General features: G+C 39.4%; 1 protein-coding gene across 1 annotated transcript in view; it reads left to right on the top strand.

Annotated features, from left to right (window-relative positions):
* Window positions 1-3,205: 3,205 nt before the first annotated feature.
* AGBL3 (AGBL carboxypeptidase 3) overlaps window positions 3,206-22,922 on the top strand; it is a 51,473-nt gene continuing 31,756 nt past the window's right edge. The window contains exons 1-7 of the mRNA XM_046020118.1: window positions 3,206-3,596; window positions 5,699-5,803; window positions 6,909-6,969; window positions 9,745-9,930; window positions 16,483-16,590; window positions 18,827-18,965; window positions 20,548-21,327. Of these exons, the coding sequence (XP_045876074.1) occupies window positions 5,744-5,803; window positions 6,909-6,969; window positions 9,745-9,930; window positions 16,483-16,590; window positions 18,827-18,965; window positions 20,548-21,327 (1,334 nt within the window). The 5' untranslated portion in view covers window positions 3,206-3,596; window positions 5,699-5,743. The remainder of the gene's footprint in view (window positions 3,597-5,698; window positions 5,804-6,908; window positions 6,970-9,744; window positions 9,931-16,482; window positions 16,591-18,826; window positions 18,966-20,547; window positions 21,328-22,922) is intronic.

Here is a 22,922-nt window from a genome sequence, read left to right as displayed (position 1 = left end):
TTTCTCACTCTCCTTCTGCCCCTCTCTGCCCCCCTAACCCCCATGCACATTCTCTTTCTCTTTCAAAATAAATAATCTTCTTTAAAAACCTTAAGGTTTGAACTTGGAAAGAGTTTGAGAGGCTTGACCCTGTAACAGGACATTCTAGACACAGCTAGTCTGAGGAAAGCCAAGATGGGTACTAGAGAACCACAGGCTCCCCAGGACCTAGTGTGGTTTCCTCTGCCAAACTGTGACAAGACCTCGACAGACACATAACCACTAACTTCTGTGATGTCATAAATAACTCTGCTTGCCCTAGTCACTGTATTTAAGTCTCTGCTCAACAAAGACCAAGAAAGAATAAATTACACAGAATAAATTACATTCCTAACACAACTTACATTTGGGCATGTTCCTAAAGTGAATCTTCCTCCTGATTCCCACACGAGTCATTGTGCTCTTCGGAGTGTTGTTTTGGCTTTCCTTTTCTCCTTTTTTTACTCTTATTGTAATAATGCCTTTTAAACTGCAGGCTTAGACTAAATAAATTCACCAAAAAATAGAAGGAAAAGCTGCTGCAGAAGTAGAGTTGCTTTGCAAGAAGCTGAAGCTGCCTATATAAGGAGTCCGTCCTCTGATCTCAGATAAGATCGTAGAGAAGGGAAACAGAAAGTCAGCCTGAAAGAAAGTCCTCAGAAGCTTACTCCAGGTCTTCCTTCCACCTAACTTAAAGACAAAGAATTTCCACTACGTCTGAAATAGAGTACGTTTTTTTAAAAAGTTAAAAAGAAGCAAGTACTTAACAAAAACCATTTAAAATTTACTTAAGGAGGAAAGCCTAAGGAAATCTCAGGAAACCTAAAAATGATACTGACTCAAGTTAAGCTTCATCGAAACAGTCCAGGTCTCTCAGGGCCTTTGTACCTGCTGCTTTCCCTGCCTGGCAAGGTCTTCCCTCAACATCAACATCGCTCCTGCCTTTGCTTCTGGTCTCTACTCAAATGCCTCCTGGTCACAGAGCCTGCCCTGGACACCCTGTCAAAAGAGCTACCCTGGGACACCTGGCTAGCTCAGTAGAACATGTGACTCTTGATTTCAGGCTGTAAGTTGAAGCCCCATGTTGGGAGTAGAGTTTACTTTAAAAAGAGGGAAGGGGAGGTGCCTCCATGGCTCAATCAGGTGAAGCATCTGACTCTTGGTTTCAGCTCTGGTCACGATCTCAGGGTTGTGGGATTGAGCCCCGCATCAGGCTCCACACTCAATGCAGAGTCTGCTTGAGTTTCTCTCTCCTCCCTCCCCTCCCTTGAATAAATAAATAAATCTTTAAAAAAAGAGTGGAGGGGGAATAAGCACTACCACTACCAAGGCCCACCCACCTGGAGTACTTCCCAGGCTCTTTACTTTTCTCTGCTTTATTTCTCTCCATACCAATTGCCATCACCTGAATGGGTTTGGGGGTTTCTTTGTTTGTTTTCCATTGGTTCATCTGTCTTCTCCCATAACCTCCCTGAGGAATGTCTATGTGGTATCCTCCAAACACCTTACAAGAGAACAATCCCTGACAAGTAGTAAGCATTCAATAAAAATTAGTTGAATTAATGAAAGAAAAAAATGATGATTTTCAAAGTTCTGTTGAATTCCTAAGTATTTCTGCACTAAAATAATTTTTCTCTATAGGACTACTTGAAATATGATTACGTAAATATTCAGACTAAAAATCATGAGACTTAAGTCCCAGCTCTCCCTTTGATTTCTTGTGTAACCTGGTTAGCTCGTGTCTTGGAGCTTCTTCATCTTATTTACCTGACACCCTGTGGCTTGCAACCCTGATTCTAAAATCCGACAGAAAAATAGATTCCACATTTAAACATTCTCTGTGCATGTCACCTTTAGTTGCATATGTACGGCGTAAAACAAGGTACCACTCTAAAAGGCACCTGATGGGGTTCAGAATTATTATCCACAAAATGTGCCACTCGGCATGCAGATTATTTGAAGCTGAAGACAATCTAGGCCCAAAGACTCAGGAAAAGCTTTTCTCCCCCGTGAACGGCCTCTAACAATTTAGAAAGACGGCCTGCTCCAGGAATACAGCTATCACCAGAGAGCACTACAAAGAGTAAGGGCTGGGTGTTGTAAGCCACAAGGAGCTTGGCAGGCCATTTCTGTTCAAATCCCTCTCTGTGTCCCCTGTCTCCGCATGGCACAGCAAACATTTGTTTACCAAACATTTGCTCTTCCCATCCTCCTGTGAAGCCCCAGACCCTTCTCCTTAGTTCACGGTGGCATACGAGCCTCAGTTGCCTGTCTCAGAGGCTCTCCTATCCCTGTGAGGTGTCCATATATAAGAAATGAAACATACTTTTCTATTAATTTTATATCCATTTAATTAATATACCAGCCAAAATAACTTAAGAGTAAAAATTTCCGCTCCCGTACACACCAAACATCTGAAGACTTTTTTTCAGCTACACTTGCAAAGCTGTTTCAAATATATTAAATTATCCACCAGACGTAAAGGCCAAGGGGAAATCAAGATGATTTCAGGAATAAGGTCTTTTGTCTCTTATGGACCAGAATGTCTAAGTCTGCTATGAGATGAGCTATTTCGTTAGATTAAGACAATACAGTGAATTACGTACATTTGCTAACAGTTATGCTACTTAAAGAAACTTTGAGCTGGTAAGAGTTTTGAGTATTGTCTATCACTCCTCCATCGAGTACTCAGACAGAAGTCTCGCTTTCGTAATAAAGATGATGAGTCACACGACTCTGCAGAATGTAGCTCAGTGTGGGTAGAAAGACCACCAAAGCCTAAGTCTTAACCAGTTCGCTCTACTGCCTCCTCAGAGAAAGGACATGGCAAACAACCGACGTGCAGAAGCTGAGACAACCCGCGGCTTCGCCTTCCCTGCTCCTAAATTACCCCGCCACGACCCTAACGCAGCTGTGGATTCTCTCTACCCCGAGCAACTCAGCCCCTAGCTCCCGTCATCCCCTGGGCTCTCCCCTTCCTCTCCCCAAATCCCGTGAGAGCTGTTCTCCTCTGCCCCGGTCGCTAGGTGATTCCCGAGGGCTGTCGGGAGTCTCGCGAGGGAGGCTGTACCGTTGCCCTAGCAACGAGTAGGCCCCGCCTCTCGGGGAAGGGCGTGGCTGAGGCTGTTAACTACAGCGGCGTTCCTTCAAGCTGCTAGACTCGGTATCTCCGGTGGGACCGCTGCGCCCCTCAAGGAAGGGACGACCGGCCAGGCCAGAGGACTCGGGGCTGGGGCGAGGGCCCGGCCACGGCGGTCGTGAGGGACAAAACATCGCACACCCGACGCCCCTTGCCGGAAGCGACCGCGCGTTCCAGAAAATGAGCTCCTCCCCATATTGCCGGGTCCAGAAGTGAGGGTGGGAGGAACAGCTTACCGACGCGACTTGGGGCTTAAAAGTGCTCCGTCCTCCCCACCGAGAAAGTGACCGTGCCTGCCCGCAGGCCTGCCCCGCGCAGCTGGGCTTGGAAGCGTCTGCTTTTGCCTCTTCTGCCGCAGACGTGGAAGCTACCCGGGAAGCGCCCATTAGCCAATGTGTGCGTGCGACTTTCCTGAAGCCCAGGTTCTGCATTACAGCAGGTCAGCGCGCTGGTGTGCCACGGAAGGAAGTAGAATCAGGGTTTATGCCATGTTTTCCAGATCTGGAGTTGTGGTGATCCCCGGGTGGAGACTTAAGTCTCTTAATACTGGAGGAGGTATCTTCTCTGTTGCCTTAGTAGGTATTCGCTCTCTGTGGAGAGGAGCATAAACCAGTAGACTTGAAATTGGCAAGTTCCTTTGGTCCCTCATAATAGAATCTTAGCAAGGAATTTCTGTTTCTCCATTGTCTTAATAACCACTTTGGAGGATGCTTGCCTGGGAGGAGTACTGGTCATGGCCAATTGAACCTGATCGCTATTGAGATTTAAGTAAGAATAATTGAATATTAGACCAGAGAACATCTACAGAATATTAACTCAAATATAAAGAGAAAAGTGTATTGTAGTAATTTGACCTTTTGGTCCATTGAAAATCAGAAAAAAAAATTTTTTTAATTAAAAAAAAATTAGATTTTTTTTTTAACTTTTTATTATGTTAGTCACCCTGTAGTACATCATTAGTTTTTGATGTAGTGTTCCATGACTCCTTGTTTGCATATGATACCCAGTGCTAGGTGCAATATACGTGCCCTCCTTAATACCCCATCACCGGGTCAACTCATTCCCCCACCCCCTCTGGTCTAAAGCCCTCAGTTTGTTTCACGGAGTCCACAGTCTCTCATGGTTCATCTTCCCCTCTGATTTCCCCCACCTTCATTTTTTTCCTTCCTTCTCCTAATGTCCTCCATGCTATTATGTTCCACAAATAAGTGAAACCATGATAATTGTCTTTCTCTGTCCCCTCAAGTTACATCTATGTTGATACAAATGGTGGGTATTCATCCCTTCTGATGGCTGAGTAATATTCCATTGTATATATGGACCATATCTTCTTTATCCATTTGTCTATTGAAGGGCATCTCGGCCCTTTCCACAGTTTGGCTGTTGTGAACATTGCTGGTATGAACATTGGGGTACATGTGGCCCTTCTTTTCACCACAACTGTATCTTTGGGGTAAATACCCAGTAGTGCAATTGCTGGATTGTAGGGTAACTCTATTTTTAACTTTTTGAGGAACCTCCACACTGTTTTCCAAAGTGGTTGCACCAGCTTGCATTCCCATCAACAGCGCAAGAGGGTTCCCCTTTCTCCACAGTGTCTCGAACATTTGCTGTTTCTTGCCTTGTCAATTTTTGCTGTTCTAACTGGGGTAAGGTGGTATCTCAGTGTGGTTTTGATTTGAATTTCCATGATGGCTAATGATGTTGAACATTTTTCATGTGTCTGTTAGCCATTTGTATGTCTTCTTTGGAGAAGTGTCTGTTCATGTGTTCTGCCCATTTTTTGACTTGATTGTTTTTTGAGTGTTAAATTTGAGAAGTTCTTTATAGATCTTGGATACCAGCCTTTATCTGTAATGTCATTTGCAATTATCTTCTAGTATTCTGAGGGTTGCCTCTTTGTTTTGTTGACTGTTTCCTTTGCTGTGTTGTTAGATTTCATTGCATGAGTAAGTAGCTGTAGTTTTTCTGTGATTCATGATCTTTTTAAATGGCTTGGGATCATTCTTAACTTGCTGTGCCCTGTAGCAATGTAAATACAGGATGTAAATGATTTGGCTGTAAATACAGGATGTAAAAGATTTCTTTTTTCAATTATTTATTTGATTAGTCTTTTATTGTGATTTTGTCTCTTTTTCATGGAAATGGAAAACTTCAAATCTTTGAAAATGAATGTTTAATTAGCTGTGTCCTAATTAATTTAGCTTTTATTTTTTTATTTTTTTTAAAGATTTTATTTATTTATTTGACAGAGATCACAAGCAGGCAGAGAGGCAGGCAGAGAGAGAGACGGAAACAGGCTCCCTGCCAAGCAGAGAGCCTGATGTGGGGCTCGATCCCAGGACCCTGAGATCATGACCTAAGCCGAAGGCAGAGGCTTTAACCCACTGAGCCACCCAGGCGCCCCTTAATTTAGCTTTTAGAGAAGCCTGTTGTCACTGTTAAATACAATTAGTTATATGGGAGTGGGGGTTACTCATTTAATGTAGCAAATATCTTCAAGTTAAACAGAAAATAACTTCCTTAGACATTGTTTTACAGCCTACCTACGTAATAAAGGAAATTTCAAGCCAGACATTGGAAGAAATGTCAGAAGATTCAGAAAAGGAAGACTATTCAGACAGAACGATCAGTGATGATGAATCAGTAGGTTTTTCTCAATTTTATCCCACTTAATTTCAGATAAAACTTGTGTTACAAATTCCCAATAAAATCAGTTGGATGTAAAAATAGATGTTTAAATCACTTGTCACTGAGGTTGGAAAATAATTTTAAGGCCAAGACATTACTATGTGTGGTATGCCTTATCTAGAAAGAGAACCTATATTGATATTTTGGGGGAAATATTTTGGCTAAGAGTCTTCTGACTTTTACTTAACAGTGTGTTTTAAATCATTACTAAGGTTTTTTATAACTCATGTTCAGTTAGATGTATTAATTCTGTTACATCATAACAGGTATCATAATAGCGGATCCCCTATGTTCTAAACCTACTGTGTATCACCATAATAGGTTTAATGTGGCTCTGATGTAAGAAAGGAAAGTACATGGAGGAAGAAAAAGGGAAAAACAAAATGGAGTATTTCAAAATTTTTTTTTAAAGATTTTATTTATTTATTTGACAGAGATTACAAGTAGCCAGAGAGAGAGAGAGAGGAGGAAGCAGGCTCCCTGCCAGAGAGCCTGATGCGGGGCTCCATCCCAGGACCCTGGGATCATGACTTGAGCTGAAGGCAGAGGCTTTAACCCACTGAGCCACCCAGGTGCCCCTCAAAAATAGTTTAGTTCTAGTACATATTTATGAGAGATTTCTTCAGATTTTAATAAAATATAAATTATCAGGTATATAAGTTAAGGTCCCAAAATAAGCTCCCTCAAATCATGTATCACTCTTTAATTCCATGGCTTTCTATGCTGCTTTTCTTTTTCTTTTGGTTAACTTTAGTCATAGTTTAAATTGTTTTGCCAGGTTTACCAAGAATCTTTAAACTTTATTCCCTCTATATAGTCATTAATATGATCTTACCCAATGAAAGAAGGGGGATGGAAGATGAAACTTGAAGATTTCGGGGTATTTGAAGTATTGCACACTTTGAGACCAGTAGCCCATCATAATTATCCTTTGATTTTTTTCATTCATTAGAGAATAGAAAGATGTGCTCAATTCTAAGTATTAAAATAGATGTAAAAAATTTCTAGGCTTGGAAACTGTTGGTTTTTTTTTAAATATCTTAAAACTTTCCTGTTTTAGGATGAGGATAACTTCATGAAATTCGTAAGCGAAGATATCCACCAGTGTGCACTTTTAACAGGTTTGAACTTATCCATATATTCTCCTTTCTCTTTAGGATAAGACCTTGAGTGTTTACTCAAGGTCAGTGAAAAAATAAGGAAATGAAGAAACTAGAAAAAATTCAGATTGAATAATACAGAAGTGTATTCTGATATTGGATAAGGAAAGAAAATGTATCCACTTTTATAAGACTCTTTGGCGTTCAAACTTTTAAGGTTTTAGGTAAACCTAATATATTTAATGAAACTAAACAAAAGTGGTCACTACTTTATAAAGGAATACACTTAACATAAGGACTTACACAGGCATTTCTTTAAATAACTAGCTCTTTAAATTTACCGTATGACTTGTTATAATGGACACAGTGTTTCTGAAGTACAGTTTATTTAAATGAAGTATGCCTGTTTAAAGAGTTTCCTTAATAAGTGGTTCATTTGCAAGTGTACATATGTGTGGATTCTTGATGTGTACTTGATTTTCAAAATTTATACATTTAGAGTTGTATTTAGAGGTCTTTTTAGTGTGTTACCTAAAATATTTCTTCTAAATATTCACATATGTATCCCAAATAATCTGAAATTGGAGATAAGGCTTTAATTTTGCTTTAATTTTTCTTTTTTCTTCTTTTTCTTTTTTCTTTCCTTTTTCTCTTTCTGCCTTTGTTTGTTTGTTTGTTTCTTTCTTTTTGACCATCATCATACATATCTATACCCATACTCATAGAAAATTTGTAGTACTAGTTTATGGACTTCTTGCCATCCATTTTTTCTTTTTAAAATTTTGCCAGTCTGTTGGAAGAAATAAGGTAACACACTGTTTTCTACTAACATTTCCTTTATTGCTGAAGAAATTGAGAACTATTTTATATGCTTGTCTATAGTCACTCTTTTTTTTTTAAGATTTTATTTATTTTGACAGACAGAGATCACAAGCAGGCAGAGAGGCAGGCAGAGAGAGAGAAAGAGAGAGAGAGAGAGAGAGGAGGAAGCAGGCTCCCCACTGAGCAGAGAGCCCGATGCGGGGCTCAATCCCAGGACCCTGAGATCATGACCTAAGCCGAAGGCAGAGGCTTTAACCCACTGAGCCACCCAGGCGCCCCTTTAGTCACTCTTATAATGAATTGCTTATTCACAGTAATCCTTTTTTAATGTTGATTCCATTATTTAGAATTATTTTGATGTTAAATTTATCATTTATTTATGGCTCTTTATTTTTGTATCTGTTAAGCTTCCCTACCCCAAGGTCTTCAATATAATCATCTAAGTTTTCTCTAAATACATTGAATTTTGGTATTTAATTTCCCTATAATTTACATTTATGAATAGTAAGAGATATAGATCTAATTTTATTTCCTAACTCATAGCTGCCTTGCCATTTTTGAGTCATACCGTAATTAGACAGAATGTGGTCTGTTCACATATTGAAATAGTAGATGCTTAAAACTGTTGAATAAATGGATCTAAATAACAATTCTGAAAAATAGCAAGGGAAGGTGTTATTATTCCTTATTCACATACAGTAAAATTTATGTTCAGCAAGGCTGCATTAGCCAAGCAAAATCATATAGAAACAAAGTGGTAGAACTCAGTTTGTCTGACTCCTAGTCCAACTTGCTGTATCTGCTATTATACAAAAATAGCTCAAAACTAAATCTAGGTAAAAAGCCACGTTTGGAGGTAGTAGAACAAAAGGAGTCAGTGAGACAAGTGGAAAACCAAGTATGTGAAAGCTAGGGAGAAAACCAGAAAGTGTAGCATCTTAAAAGACAAGGTACGTGAGCTTAGGGAGGGGAGATTATCCACATCAATTTGATACCCCACAGCTATCCCATTGAAAGAGATAGGGCGTCTGCACTACCTACTTGGGGCGACCCCATTATATTATATGTGTGTTAATATCTTGGTGTTGTGTTACACAGTGACCCTAGAATGAGAACTGAGAGAAAGTTGTGACTGAGAGTTCACAAGCAACCTTTGAGCATACAGAAATGGTGGTGAAGAATTATGGTCATGAGGTGTATTAACCTGTTGGACAGATGGTTGCCTCAGTATGATTAAGTTTAAGAAGAGTACAGTGGGGTGCCTGGGTGGCTCAGTTATGCGTCTGACTCCAGCTCGTCATTATCTGAGGGGTCCTGGGTCTCGGGGTCCTTGGGCCCCACATCAGGCTACATTCTCAGCAGGAAGTTGGCTTGTCCAGCTCCCTCTCCTCTGCCCCTTCCCTAGCTTGTGCTCTTTCAGTCTCTGTTTCAAATAAATAAAATATTTTTTTAAAAAAAGACTCAACAATAGACAGTTTGCTAGAAAAGCTACAAGAAATAAAATGGTTTTGGAGTAGCATCTAGAATTTAGCATAAATTAATAATATCTGAGATCAACAACTACTTTTTAGTTCAGTTAAAGTTGAAAGATCAACTGTTATAAAATTTCAATAGTAATTTTTTTAAGATTTTATTTATTTGTCAGCGAGCGAGAGCATGCACAAGCAGGCAGAGTGGCAGGCAGAGGCAGAGAGAGAAGCAGGCTTCCTGCCAAGCAAGGAGCCCAATGCGGGATTTGATTCCAGGACCCTGGGATCATGACCCAAGCCGAAGGCAGTGGCTTAACCAACTGAGCCACCCAGGCATTCCCTTCAATAGTAATTTTATTTTTTTAAATGGCATGACTTATAAAATAATATCCATAAATACTCGCAAATTAATGGTATTGGAAGGGGGGAAATAATATATTTTAAAATTATAGGAATCGGGGTTTTCTTCTTATCTCTCACGATTGTGTTTGAATGTTTTTTTCAGCTGACTCTATTAGTGACCCATTTTTCCCCCGCACTACTCAAATACTGTTGGAATATCAACTAGGGAGATGGGTGCCACGTCTTCGTGAACCACGAGATTTATATGGTGTCTCTTCTTCTGGTCCGTTGAGCCCAACACGGTGGCCGTACCACTGTGAGGTCATTGATGAAAAGGTCCAGCATATTGGTATGTGCTTAGCAGTTTTTGGAATTCAAATATTAGCAAACGAACTTTGCCAACCTTATTTTTAATGAGGAGACTCATGGTGTCAGACTAGTGCAGTCCAAGAGGAATATAACATCAGCTATATGTGTCGTTTAAAATTTTCTAGTGGCGTTCCCATGTAGTTTTGGCAAATCCTGAAAGTATAGATTTCAAAATGGCTATTAATAAAATAATAACTTTTGGCTACATTTGCCTTTGATTAAGAACAATCAACTGTTTATGCCATGATAAAATTTTCTAGTGGCGACATTTAAAAAAGGAAAAAGAAAGAAGTGAAATTGATTTCAAAAATGTATTTAACCCAAATTTATCCAAAATATTTTACATTCTTTTTTTTTTCATATGAAGTCTTTGAAATCTGGTGTGCATTTACACTTGCATTTTAGCTCAGATCAGCCACATTTCAAGTGTTCAGAAGCCACATGTGCTTAGAAGAGGGACTTAAAACACGTGCCAGAATTTTGTAATTCTAAACAATTCGAAATAGCATGACTGTTCAGTCATGTCCAAACTCCTGTATAAAGTGAGGTCCCGGACAGAGCATGCCAGATGGCTGGGCATTCTTGCTCCTGTTTTCTCCCTGTCTCTTGCTCTCCCCACGCCCACTGAATAACTTTCCTTTCTATTTATGTTTATCCTCTTTTGCTTTTCTTCCTCCCTTTTTTCCGCTTCTCTTCCTCTCTTATTTTTTATATCTTTATGCCCCTCTGTCTTTTTTTCTCTCCTTACCTTCTTTCTGCTTCTTTCCTTTAATGTATGTTTTATGGACCCAAAGAGGGCATATTTTAGTGACTATTTTTACGTTTCAGTATGTATGCAGTCCCAAATTTGGTTTTCATTCAGCGTGTTTCAGCCTTGTCTTCCCAGTCCTCACACCCAAATAACAGAAACATTCCCATTGCCCAGCAGCTCCTCAGTGCCACTGTTTTTCCCTGTATGTTGATCGGAGCACATACATTATTGCTGGGTGGAGATTCTATTAGACATTCACCAGCGAATAAAATTAAAAAACAGTTATACTTACTATAATTGTCTCTATTTACTATATTGCTTACTTAAATCAGATGCTACTTGGGCATTCTTATAAACTAAGTTGTCTCTTTATGTTACCTAGTATATAGAGAAAGAGGGGAAAGGAGAAGTGCCTCCCTCTCTCTCTCTCTCTCTCTTTCTCTCTCTCCCTCTCCCCCTCTCCCCCTCTCCATGTACATATGCTTCAGAAGACTTCAAGTCAAAAGTTCTCAGCTGGGTGTTTATGCCCCTCTGGCCATATGGTCAAGTCAGGCCGTCTGATGCTGCCAAATGAAAGCCAGCAGTAAACAAACTGCCCCTGGTGGGTACCAGGGGACTTTCAGACTTTAAATAGCACATTATAAATCTTACTCTCCTTATCTTGGCCAACTGTCAAAGCTAGATATCCAGACTTTCCCAGCTATAAAAAGAACTTTTCCAGTTCAGCTACAAATGAATGCTGTCCTACACAACCATATATCTTGAAAGTCTTTCCATATCAGCTCGTATATACCAGTCTCTCTCTCTCTCTTTTTTTTTTTTTTTTTTTTTTTACAAATTAGTTCAGTATAAACAATACTTTCTTTAACTGGTCTCTTATCAGTGAGTTTTAGATGTTTCCAGTCTTTGGCTCTGACAAAGAGAACTTCATGAACATTCTTTTATATGTGTCCTGTTGTGTGTGTGTGTGTGTGTGTGTGTGTGTATGACAGTTGTAGAGTAAATTTCTGGAGTTTCTGGTTAAAAGGATACTACCAAATTGCCCTTCAAAAGGAACTATAACAATGTACAGTCATAAAAAGTTTGTATGAGTGCGGTTGGTGGTCTTCAAGATTACCCTCAGGTTCAATGATTATAGAAGGACTCCTAGAACCCAAAAAAAAAAAAAAAAGCTGTTATACTCATGATTTTGGTTTGTTACATTGAAATGATAAATATTAAAATCATCAAAGGTTAAAAAAATCAGCAAATGTAAAAGGGACATAGACTAGAGTCTAGGAGAGATTAGGTACAAGCTTCCGGTTGTTTCCCCCCCCAGTAGAGTCTTATAGACAGTGTTTAACAGTGTTTAACACATGAAGTTTTGCCAGTCAGGAAAGGTCATCCAAGCTTTGGTGTCTATGGTGACTTTTAGGGGCTAGTCATATCTCCATGGAGTACCCATATGGCGGACCTTAGTTACTCAGTCTCTAGCCTTTCCTGTTAAGATGGATAGCATGTGGTGTAAGTCCCTTTACCATAAGTCACACTGTTAGCATAAATTATCTGGTATGACCCAAAGCCCCAGGTAGGCAGATAAGACTCTTAATAAGCAGGATATTCCAAAGTCTGAGAAGTTACCTTCTAGGAGTTTCACAAGGGTGAAACCTTTCTTGGTGTATACAGAGTTTGGACAACCCAGGCCTGCTGAATTAATCCTTTACTACACAATGAGAGGGCCTGTGTGCCCATAGACTCACAAACACTGTTTAGTTAAACCTGATTTTCAACAGTCTGATAGGTTGTTTTTCAACATATATATTCTGTATTTATGAGTGACATTGAACATCTTTACATATATGTATTGACTGTTTTAGTTTTTATGTTTATTTTGTTACGGTAAAAGCACTTAACATGAGGGCTACCCTGAGCAGATGTTTAAGTGTGCGATACAGTACTGCCAGCTAGAGGCACAGAGTTCTTACAGAGCTTATTCATCCTGCATTTTTTTTAAATAAGATTTTATTTATTTGACATAGAGACAGCAAGAGAGGGAACACAAGCGGGGGAGAGGGAGAAGCAGGCTTCCCGCTAAGCAGGGAGCCTGATGCGGGGCTCGATCCCAGGACCCTGGGATTATGACTTGGGCTGAAGGTCTCTGAACGGCTGACCACCCAGGCACCCCCATCCTGCATTACTGAAGCTTTAAATGTGTTGATTAGTAGCTCCCCATTTTCCCCTCCCACTTGCTCCTGGCCCTGCAACCACCGTTGCACTTTCTGATTCTGAGTTTGACTATTTTAGATACTTTAAATAAAGTAGAATCATGTGGTATTTGCCCTTCTATGATGGACTGACTTGATGGACTGACTTCATTTAGCTGCATGTCCTCAGGGTTCGTCCATGTTGTTGCATATCGCAGGATTTCCTTTTTTAGGACTGAATAATATTTCTCTCTCTCTGTGCCCTCCCTCTCTGTGCCTTCTCTCCCTCCCTGCCTCCCTCTCCCTGTGTGTGTAGCACATTCTCTTTGTATAATTTATCCCTCGATGGACATTCTGATTGTCTCCACATCTAAGCTATTGTGCACTGTACTGCAATGAATGTGGGCGTGCCAGTATCTAATATCTCTTCAAGATCCTCATTTCAGTTCTTTCGGGTAAATACCTAGTGGTTGGACTGCTGGATGATGTGGTCACCTGGGAAATGCAAATTAATACCACATCAAGATACCACTTTACACATACTGGCATAACTGTTGAAATCTGGTAACGTGTTGATGAGAAATTAAACATATGCCCCCCAAAACTTACATGTAAGTGTTAATATAGCAATGTTATTCCGAATAGCCAAAAGACTACACTTTACATTTGAACTTAAACTAAGCACTAAGCAATGATGACAGTGTAGAGCATAAGCTGCCGACGGATGTAACATTGGTTGACAGCTTTGCATTGTCAACTAAAACGGAAGCTGTGTATGTCCTAAAATTTAGAATTCCTACCTCAGGATCTACAACCAAGAGGAATGTGGGCACATGTGTTCCAAGGAACACGTATAAAACTTTTCATAGAACCATTGTTCATAATGGCCTCAACCTGAAACGACCTGAATGTCCACTCTAAGTGGAAGTGGATAAATCAGTTACATCCTTTTTATGTGGTAACATATTGCATAGCAATGAAAAATGAACAGATTACAGCAACACTTAACAGGATGGATTGATTTCACAAATATGTGAAAAAAGAGAATATGTATGATGGAATTCAACTTATGTAGGTATAAAAACAGACAAAACAAAGCTATAGTTTCATATCAATATCATATCAATATACTTATGCATATATATATGAATACTCAGATTATAAAATTATAAAGGCAGATGAAGAAGCGATTATGTTATGATAAGGTTAATGGTTATAGTTCAAGGGGAAGGAGGAGCAAGTGATTAGAAGGGGGTGAGTGGGGCCCCTGAGGGGCTGGCAGTGTAATCTCGATCTAAGTGATAGATGCTTTGTGATAAAGCACAGAACTGTATTTCTTTGTTCTTCGGTTTTGTACTTCTCACAAGTATAATTCCTCATAAACATTTTGTTTAAACATTGGGTTTATTTCTGGGCATATGAATTATGGGTAGAAGTATGTTTCAGTAGATTTTTTTTTAATTTTTTATTTCTTTTTTTTTTTGTAAACATATAATGTATTTTTATCCCCAGGGGTACAGGTCTGTGAATTGCCAGATTTACACACTTCACAGCACTCACCATAGCACATACCCTCCCTAATGTCCATAACGCCCCTCCCAACCCCCCTCCCCCCAGCAACCCTCAGTTTGTTTTGTGAGATTAAGAGTCACTTATGGTTTGTCTCCCTCCCAATCCCATCTTGTTAGTAGATTTTTAAAGTGAGCATAAATAATTGGCCAATTCAGAATAGAATCTGGAAATAGACTAACACATTTAAGACCAAATTTTTTTTTTTTTTTTTTTTTTTTTAGATTTTATTTATTTATTTGACAGAGAGAAATCACAAGAGAGGCAGGCAGAGAGAGAGGAAGGGAAGCAGGCTCTCCGCTGAGCAGGGAGCCCGATGTGGGACTCGATCCCAGGACCCTGAGATCATGACCTGAGCCGAAGGCAGCGGCTTAATCCACTGAGCCACCCAGGCGCCCCCAAGACCAAATTATTTTTGATAAAGTCACCAAAGCAATCTGGTGGGGTAAGTCTTTTTAATAATTGGTGCTGTAACAACCTGGTGTCCATGTAGAAAAAAAATAAACCTTGACCTTTACCTTTCTCAGCACACAAGAAATTAATTCAAGATAGATCACGGACTAAGCATAAAAGTTAACATCATAATATTCCTTGAAGAAAACATAGGACAGTATCTTCATAATCAGGATAAGAACAGTTCTGGAGAGGACCCAGAAAGAAAAAAGGAATAATGAAAATAAGTTTGACTTCATCAAAATTTAAAACTTCTCATCAAAAGACACAATTAACAAAATGAAAAGGCAAACCACAGTCTAATATTCCCAGCACATACCTGACAAAGAACTTGTATGCAAACTACGTGAATAATTCTTCAAACCAATAATAAAAAGAAAACTAACTAAAAATGGGCAAAAGAGTTGAACAGACATTACATTGCTCAAAGGAAGACATATAATGGCTAATGAATGAGGAAAAGTGTTAAACATGGGAAATGAAAATAAAAAATCACAGTGAGATACCACTTGATACTAGAATGGCAAAATTTTTAAAAACTTTAAAGGCTGGGGGCGCCTGGGTGGCTCAGTGGGTTAAAGCCTCTGCCTTCGGCTCAGGTCGTGATCTCAGGGTCCTGGGATCGAGCCCCGCACCGGGCTCTCTGCTCTGCAGGGAGCCTGCTTCCTCCTCTCTCTCTACCTGCCTCTCTGCCTAGTTGTGATTTCTCTCTGTCAAATAAATAAAATATATAAAAAAATCTTTAAAGGCTGATAACTCCAAATATTAAAATGTAGAACAACTGGAACCCTAACACATTGTTGGCATGAGTATAAAACTGTACAACCACTTCGAAAAAAGGTTCAGCACTTTCTTTTTAATAAAAGAAAATATACATCTATGTATTTGTCAAAACTCATTGAACATACAGTTAAGATCTGTACATTGCATTATATGTAATATGTAAATTTAACTAAATTTTAAAAATAGCCACAGAGGTGCTTGGGTGGCTCAGTGGGTTAAGCCTCTGCCTTCGGCTCAGGTCATGATCTCAGGGTCCTGGGATCAAGCCCCAAGTTGGGCTCTCTGCTCAGCGGGGAGCCTGCTTTCCCCTCTCTCTCTCTGCCTGCCTCTCTGCCTACTTGTGATCTCTCTGTCCGTCAAATAAATAAATAGAATCTTAAAAAAAAAATAGCCACAATTCTTCATCCATGTATCTTCACTCTTTGTAATGTCATCTTGCGTCTCCTGCTATCAAGAAGTATCCTCTTTTCCCCATCCCTTGAAATGGGATGGCCTGTGATTTGCTTTAGCAAAACCAAGTGTGGCATAAGCAATAGCATGTCATTATTGACCTAGGTCTCGAAAGTCTGTGTACTTCTGCTTTCTCTTAAACCCTGTCCAGCCACCATGGAACAATCCATAGCTAGCTTGCTGGATGGTTGAAAGAGAGACAGGCTAGATAGGTAGGCCCTGCGTAAAACACTAAATATTAGTCTGGATATACCAATGGATAATTTGAAAACGTGCAATAAAAAATTTCCTGTTTTATTTTAAGTGGTAGTATTCAAATCAAGTTTTCTCTTTGTTTTTCCAGATTGGACTCCCTCTTTTCCTGAGCCTGTGTACACCCCAACTGGTCTAGAGATGGAACCCCTTTATCCAAACTCCAAGGAAGACACTGTAGTTTATCTAGCTGAAGATGGTGGGTACCTAATGAACATGTTGCTCTAAAATATAATTTGGTACCTAGATTAATCCCTTAATTATATTCATTTTGCTGTTTATAATGGAAGCTGCCGATTACCAGGAAGTCCCTTTCTCCATCACCATGTTTGGTTACAGACTGACTGAAATCTGGACTCAGTGCTGATTATATTCTTGACGGTGTACTGCAGTTTATGCAAAGTTACTGTAAAATAAAACCCATTGCCCACTACAATGGAGAGTTATATTTAGAAGGAATTATGCTTCACATCAGTTTTCAAAGATAAACCCACTAGAGTGTTCTACAACTATTGTTGCCGCTCTGTTTACAGGTCACATTCATGCAATCTGTCAGATGACCTTTTCATTTCATGCCAGTTTGATAGTTTCTTGAGATTTCATCATTAAAAGGGAAGATACCCCACACTGCAAGTAACATCTAAGATTGTATCTCCGGAAAGTTTTCTTAACAGTCAGGATCAATATTTGTACTTGGAGAACCCTAGGAACGCGAAATCTCATATCCGCTTTAGGATAGTATGCTAACAAACATAGATGTCTCAGCCTATATCCTAACCTTTGTAAGAAGTATGGGACTCCTGCACAGTTTCACCGTCAGAGTTCTATATCTTCAGATAACTTCCAGGGAACATATGTATTTTATCTAAAGGGCTGGAAAAACGGAAGAATTTATAAGGATTGTTTCCTATATAGTAAACAATTCTAGAAATGCTATACTCACATTTTTTTAACAACTAGGGTAAAGACACACATCTCTGATTTTTTAAATTTAATTTCAAATATTTACATGGCTAACGTGCCTTTGAACTTCCACACATTTCAATTCTGTGTATGCATGTGTGTGTGTGTGTGTGTATATATATATATATATATATATATATATATATACATATTTTTTTTTTCAAAGTCCTCTGTTAACCCTAACATCTGGGTTATCTTGGGATTTGTTGAAAATGTGTGTGTGACCATAGATCACATTTTTCCTGCTTTTCTTCATGCTTCATAATTTTTCCTAATCCTATGCAGGACATTGTGAAAGATATGTAGTAGGAGTCTGTATTATGTTCTTTTAAAAAATTATGCTAAATTTTGTTCTGGTAGGCAACTAAGTTGCTGGCAGATTATTCTGCTTCTTTCAGCTTTGTTTTTTTTTTAATTTTTTTAAAAATTTTATTCATTTATTTATTTGAGAGAAAGAGAACATGGGGAGCAGCAGAGGGAGAGGGAGAGGTAGGCTCCCCCCTGAGTGGGAAGCCTGATTGGGGCTCTATCCCAGGACCCTGAGATCATGACCTGAGCCAAAAGCAGATGCTTAACCAACTGAGCCACCTACCCTGGTTTTATTTTATTTTTTTTAATAAGGAGAGATCTATTTTCATTTTGTCTTAGTCATTTAGTCCTAGGTCATTGTCCTTGCCCTTGGATGTGGTACTTACACCTAACATGCAGCCTTTCTGTAGCCGTGATTGAATGCCTGAGGTATTCAATGAAGTCTTTCCATTCTGGATGGTTTAGAATTACAGTATGTTCTAGAATGGCGTATCTGATATCTCAACTCCACAGTGACACTCTCTTACCTTGTTGAGTCTCACCCTGTGCTTTTACAGCCAAGCCCCCAGCTAAGAACTGGGGAGCCACCGTGTAGACTCTTGAGGCCCTTCATCCATGTAGCTTTCTTCTCCCTGGTGTCCTGCCTTAGACGTTTCAGCAGCCCCAAGCAACTTTCTTGCCGCCTCCAGCTCAGTAAGACTGCTCCACTACTATCCGTAAGTGCCACCTTCTTAAGATGTAGTCAGACGGTATTCCCGGGAAGAGAGCCAGGGTTAGACATGGCCTTAGTTGATGTATTTTTTTTTTTCAAACCCTCTGTATAGTTCTAGTCTATATGTTATCCAGATGTGTGAAAACAGCTCATTTTCTTTGGCCCAGCTTTATAGCTAGTTATAGTGGAAGGGCTAGTTCAGATGCAATTACTGCATAATAATCAGAAGCAAAATAAATATTTTTAATGTGAGAAAAATACATGAATTTATTTTGGGCATTGCTTTTCCAGTCTGAATACACCTAGACTTTCTTATGTCAACAAATCTGTATATTAGTGGCAAATTACTTTAACATCCTTAGTGACACTTAGACCGTGTTTCCAAATTCTATGCAGAATAATCTGTATACTTCAGACACGGCTTGACATTACGGCCTTCTTCTCCCATCAGCTTACAAGGAGCCCTGTTTTGTGTACTCCCGAGTAGGGGGCAACCGAACACCCCTGAAGCAGCCCGCGGACAACTATAACGATACTTTGACGTTTGAAGCAAGGTTTGAGAGTGGAAATCTGCAGAAGGTAGTCAAAGTGTAGGTTTTAATTATTTTTATTTGAGGAGCTCGACTGTCACCTGTTTATTACCTCCTGTATTAGGTACATTAAAGTTGTAGTAGTCATATGAATGAACTGCAGTTCCCTGAGGTATGATGCCAACTAGAGATGGTTTTAAAAATTTTTTTTTTTCTTTTTTACAGATAGAGAGAGAGAGAGAGAGATTACAAGTAGGCAGAGCAGCAGCCAGAGAGGGGAGGAAGCAGGCTCCCTGCCAAGCAGAGAGCCCGATACGGGGCTCGATCCCAGAGACCCTGAGATCATGACCTGAGCTGAAGGCAGAGGCTTAACCCACTGAGCCACCCAGGCGCCCCTAGAGATGGTTTTAAAGGGGGTCCAAAAGGTTCACATTCTGGACTCACTCTGAACTTGAGTCAAACAGGTTTCTGTACTGTACATTTTTTTTTAAAGATTTTATTTATTTATTTGACAGAGATCACAAGTAGGCAGAGAGGCAGGAAGAGGGAGGAGGAAGCAGGCTCCCTGCGGAGCAGAGAGCCTGATGTGGGGCTCGATCCCAGAACCCTGGGATCATGACCTGAGCCGAAGGCAGAGGCTTTAACCCACTGAGCCACCAGGCGCCCCTGTGCTTTACATTTTTAATATGCCAGTATGAACTGTCCTAGAGACACATGCACACTGCTTCTCAAACGTTTTCATGGAATAATATTTGAGATGAATGTTCCATTAGATATGTTTGGGAACATGAATCTCTCCAAGGCATTCTTTAAAAGGTTTATAACTATTAAAAAAACCTTAAGTACAGAGAATAATACAGTTCTCCGTTAACCATCATCTACCCATCACCTAGATGCAACAACTGTGGTTTTGCGTTATTCATTTCACCTAGTCATAGGTCACTGTTGATAACACACACATACACACAAAGGAAGTACATAGTGCTGATGGAATAGAAGGTTACTTGGTAAAGAAAAAGTCACAACGACCCCAGTAAGATCGTGAAGAAAACAAATGTACCAGTAAAATTATTTTTACCTTTAAGTAACCTCAGTGACTAAGTATGGGGAATGCAAATAGTAAACACAGTCCTCAAAGAGTTTCAAGTTTTTTAATGTATGTGGTTGTATTAACTTACATGTTTTAAATCTTTCTCAGTGTTAGTATCTCAGATCCCTAGAGTCTGAATCTAATAGAAAGCAGGAATATATATCTGAAGTTAAAAAAGGAACATTGGACTTCAATTCAGTTTCAAGAGCACTTTAATCACTTCTTTTATAGGAAACATAATTGGGTTGAAATACAGACTTTTTTTATCAAACGTCCATTTTAATGTACTCTCTTGAATTACAAAAAAAAACAAAAAACCAAAAGGCTTTAGAGAATTAACACAGAAGCAGTGTGATATCCAATAAAAAAGAAAATTTCAAACTTTTATCTTTTACAATTACTTGCTATTGGATGCTGCCTAAATAAACAGCTTCAGGGAAAAATGCTTTCTGTAAATAGGTAAAAGTAAAATAATTTGCCTTATTTAATTTAAACTTGAATGTCATTTTTATATTTTTATGTGTTTCTTTTTCCTTCCTTTCCTTGTATTAGGGCAGAATATGAGTACCAGTTGACCCTGCGCCCTGACCTCTTCACAAATAAACACACCCAGTGGTACTATTTCCAAGTCACTAACACCCAAGCAGGAATAGTCTACAGATTCACCATCATCAATTTCACTAAGCCTGCTAGTCTTTATAATCGGGGTATGCGCCCACTGTTTTACTCTGAAAAAGAAGCCAAGACTCATAACATTGGCTGGCAGAGAATAGGAGACCAAATCAAGTATTACAGGAACAACCAGGGACAAGAGGGGCGCCATTATTTCTCTCTCACGTGGACATTTCAATTTCCACACAACAAAGACACCTGCTACTTTGCTCACTGCTATCCATATACTTACACCAACCTGCAAGAATACCTCTCTGCTATCAATCACGACTCCGTACGGTCCAAGTTTTGTAAAATACGTGTCTTGTGCCACACAATGGCTAGGAACATGGTGTACATATTAACGATCACCACTCCCTTGAAGAACACTGAATCAAGAAAGCGAAAGGCTGTGATTTTGACTGCAAGGGTACATCCAGGAGAAACCAACAGCTCTTGGATCATGAAAGGCTTCCTAGATTATATTTTAGGAGACTCGAGCGATGCGCAGTTGCTTCGGGACACTTTCATCTTCAAGGTGGTACCCATGCTGAATCCAGATGGTGTGATTGTGGGAAATTATCGTTGTTCCTTAGCTGGACGAGATTTAAACCGTAACTATACATCTCTCCTGAAGGAATCCTTTCCTTCTGTTTGGTATACCCGGAACATGATCCGTAGGTAAAATAAGCCTCGAGTTACCTCTCTGCTTATTCAGTAAACTTGGTAGTGAGATTTTCGCTCCTACCATCCCATTCATCTTACTCCAGCTTTTAAGATCGCTTAACTGATAGTTTAACTATAGCTACTTTTTTTCCCATTCTCTCCACTCTTCTTTCTGGCTTTATGCCACTGGATTCACTAGCCTGTTCTTAAATAATGAATAAACTTCTGGAACATTTTAATTGCTTTGTGAAACTAGTGAAATTTCCATTATCCCCAATCTTACCAAAGGTGACACTGATACTTAGTTTGGGATGCTTGACTCTCTTACATGTGGAAATTAAGTCTGTCTCACAGGGCTTCCTGGCACTATGTTGATCATACATTGCTCTTTGATGAGGCTTTTTTAATTGTTTTTTATTTTATTTCCAGCATGGTTAGCATACAATGTTATATTAGTTTCGGGTGTACAATATAGTGATTCAACGATTCTGTACATTACGCAGTGCTTATCATGATAAGTGTACTCTTTATTAAGATAAGTCTTGGGGTGTCTGGGTGGCTCAGTGGATTAAGCCTCTGCCTTGGGCTCAGGTCATGAGCCCAGGGTCCTGGATCGAGCCCCACATCTGGCTCTCTGCTCAGCAGGGAGCCTGCTTCCTCCTCTCTCTCTCTCTCTCTGTGATCTCTGTCTGTCAAATAAATTTTTAAAATCTTTAAAAATAAAAAGGTAAGTCTTTTTGACTATCAGGTTACATAGTCATCAAAACTTTGATAAATAATAGTCTTATTTCCCCCCAGAAAAAAATTGAAATAGCTTTAAATTTTCCAAAGAACCCAGAACAGTAAATGTGCATAGTATTTAAATATTTGTTGAGTGGGTGAATTCTTTAATAGTTTTAGGTGATAACAGCCAGAAATAGGCATGTGCTAGAGCAAAAAGATTTATTAGAGTCACAGAACCCCATTCCAAATCCAAAGCCCCTTAGCCTTTTTGGTTAAGAGAGTGGAGTGGAGTTAAAATATCAGATTGGAATCCTACTATATTATTTGCTAACAATCATTTATTGCCTTCCCAAATATGTGACCTTGAGCAATTTAAAAACAAATCTAAACCTCAGTTTTCTCTTCTGTAAAATGGTAATAATAATACTTAGAGGCAGGAGAATTAAATGAGAGAATTACTAATAAAGTGCCCAGAATAAAATATGGAGCATTGAAAGCTCTAAATGTATTTAGTGTTAAGTAAAAAGTTGTTAATGAATCAGATATAGATGTAAAAACTCTTTGTAAACTCTTCAGGATTATTCGAATATTTACCGTAATAAGTACTATAAAAAGAGTGTTTATATCCTGATCCCAAGGTTACCAGAACCCCCAGTTCAAGTGCAAGAACCCTGTTTCAGGGCTGAGGCCCTCAAGGATACCTCCAGTCGGTCAGAGTTGCTGATAGGCTTCAGAAGCACCTAGAAGCATGGCCCCAGCTCTCAGTTCAGCCTCAACTTTCACTTCCACGTTAATCCTTTTATCTGCTTAGGCACTGAGGGAGTGAAATGCAGATCCCCACAGAAAGGACTGAAAACTCTTGTTTCCATAAGCATCACAAACATAGA

Source organism: Meles meles, chromosome 10, assembly GCF_922984935.1.
Source record: "Meles meles chromosome 10, mMelMel3.1 paternal haplotype, whole genome shotgun sequence".
In the NCBI taxonomy this organism is placed as follows: Eukaryota; Metazoa; Chordata; class Mammalia; order Carnivora; family Mustelidae; genus Meles; species Meles meles.
This window is presented reverse-complemented; position numbering and strand designations above follow the sequence as displayed.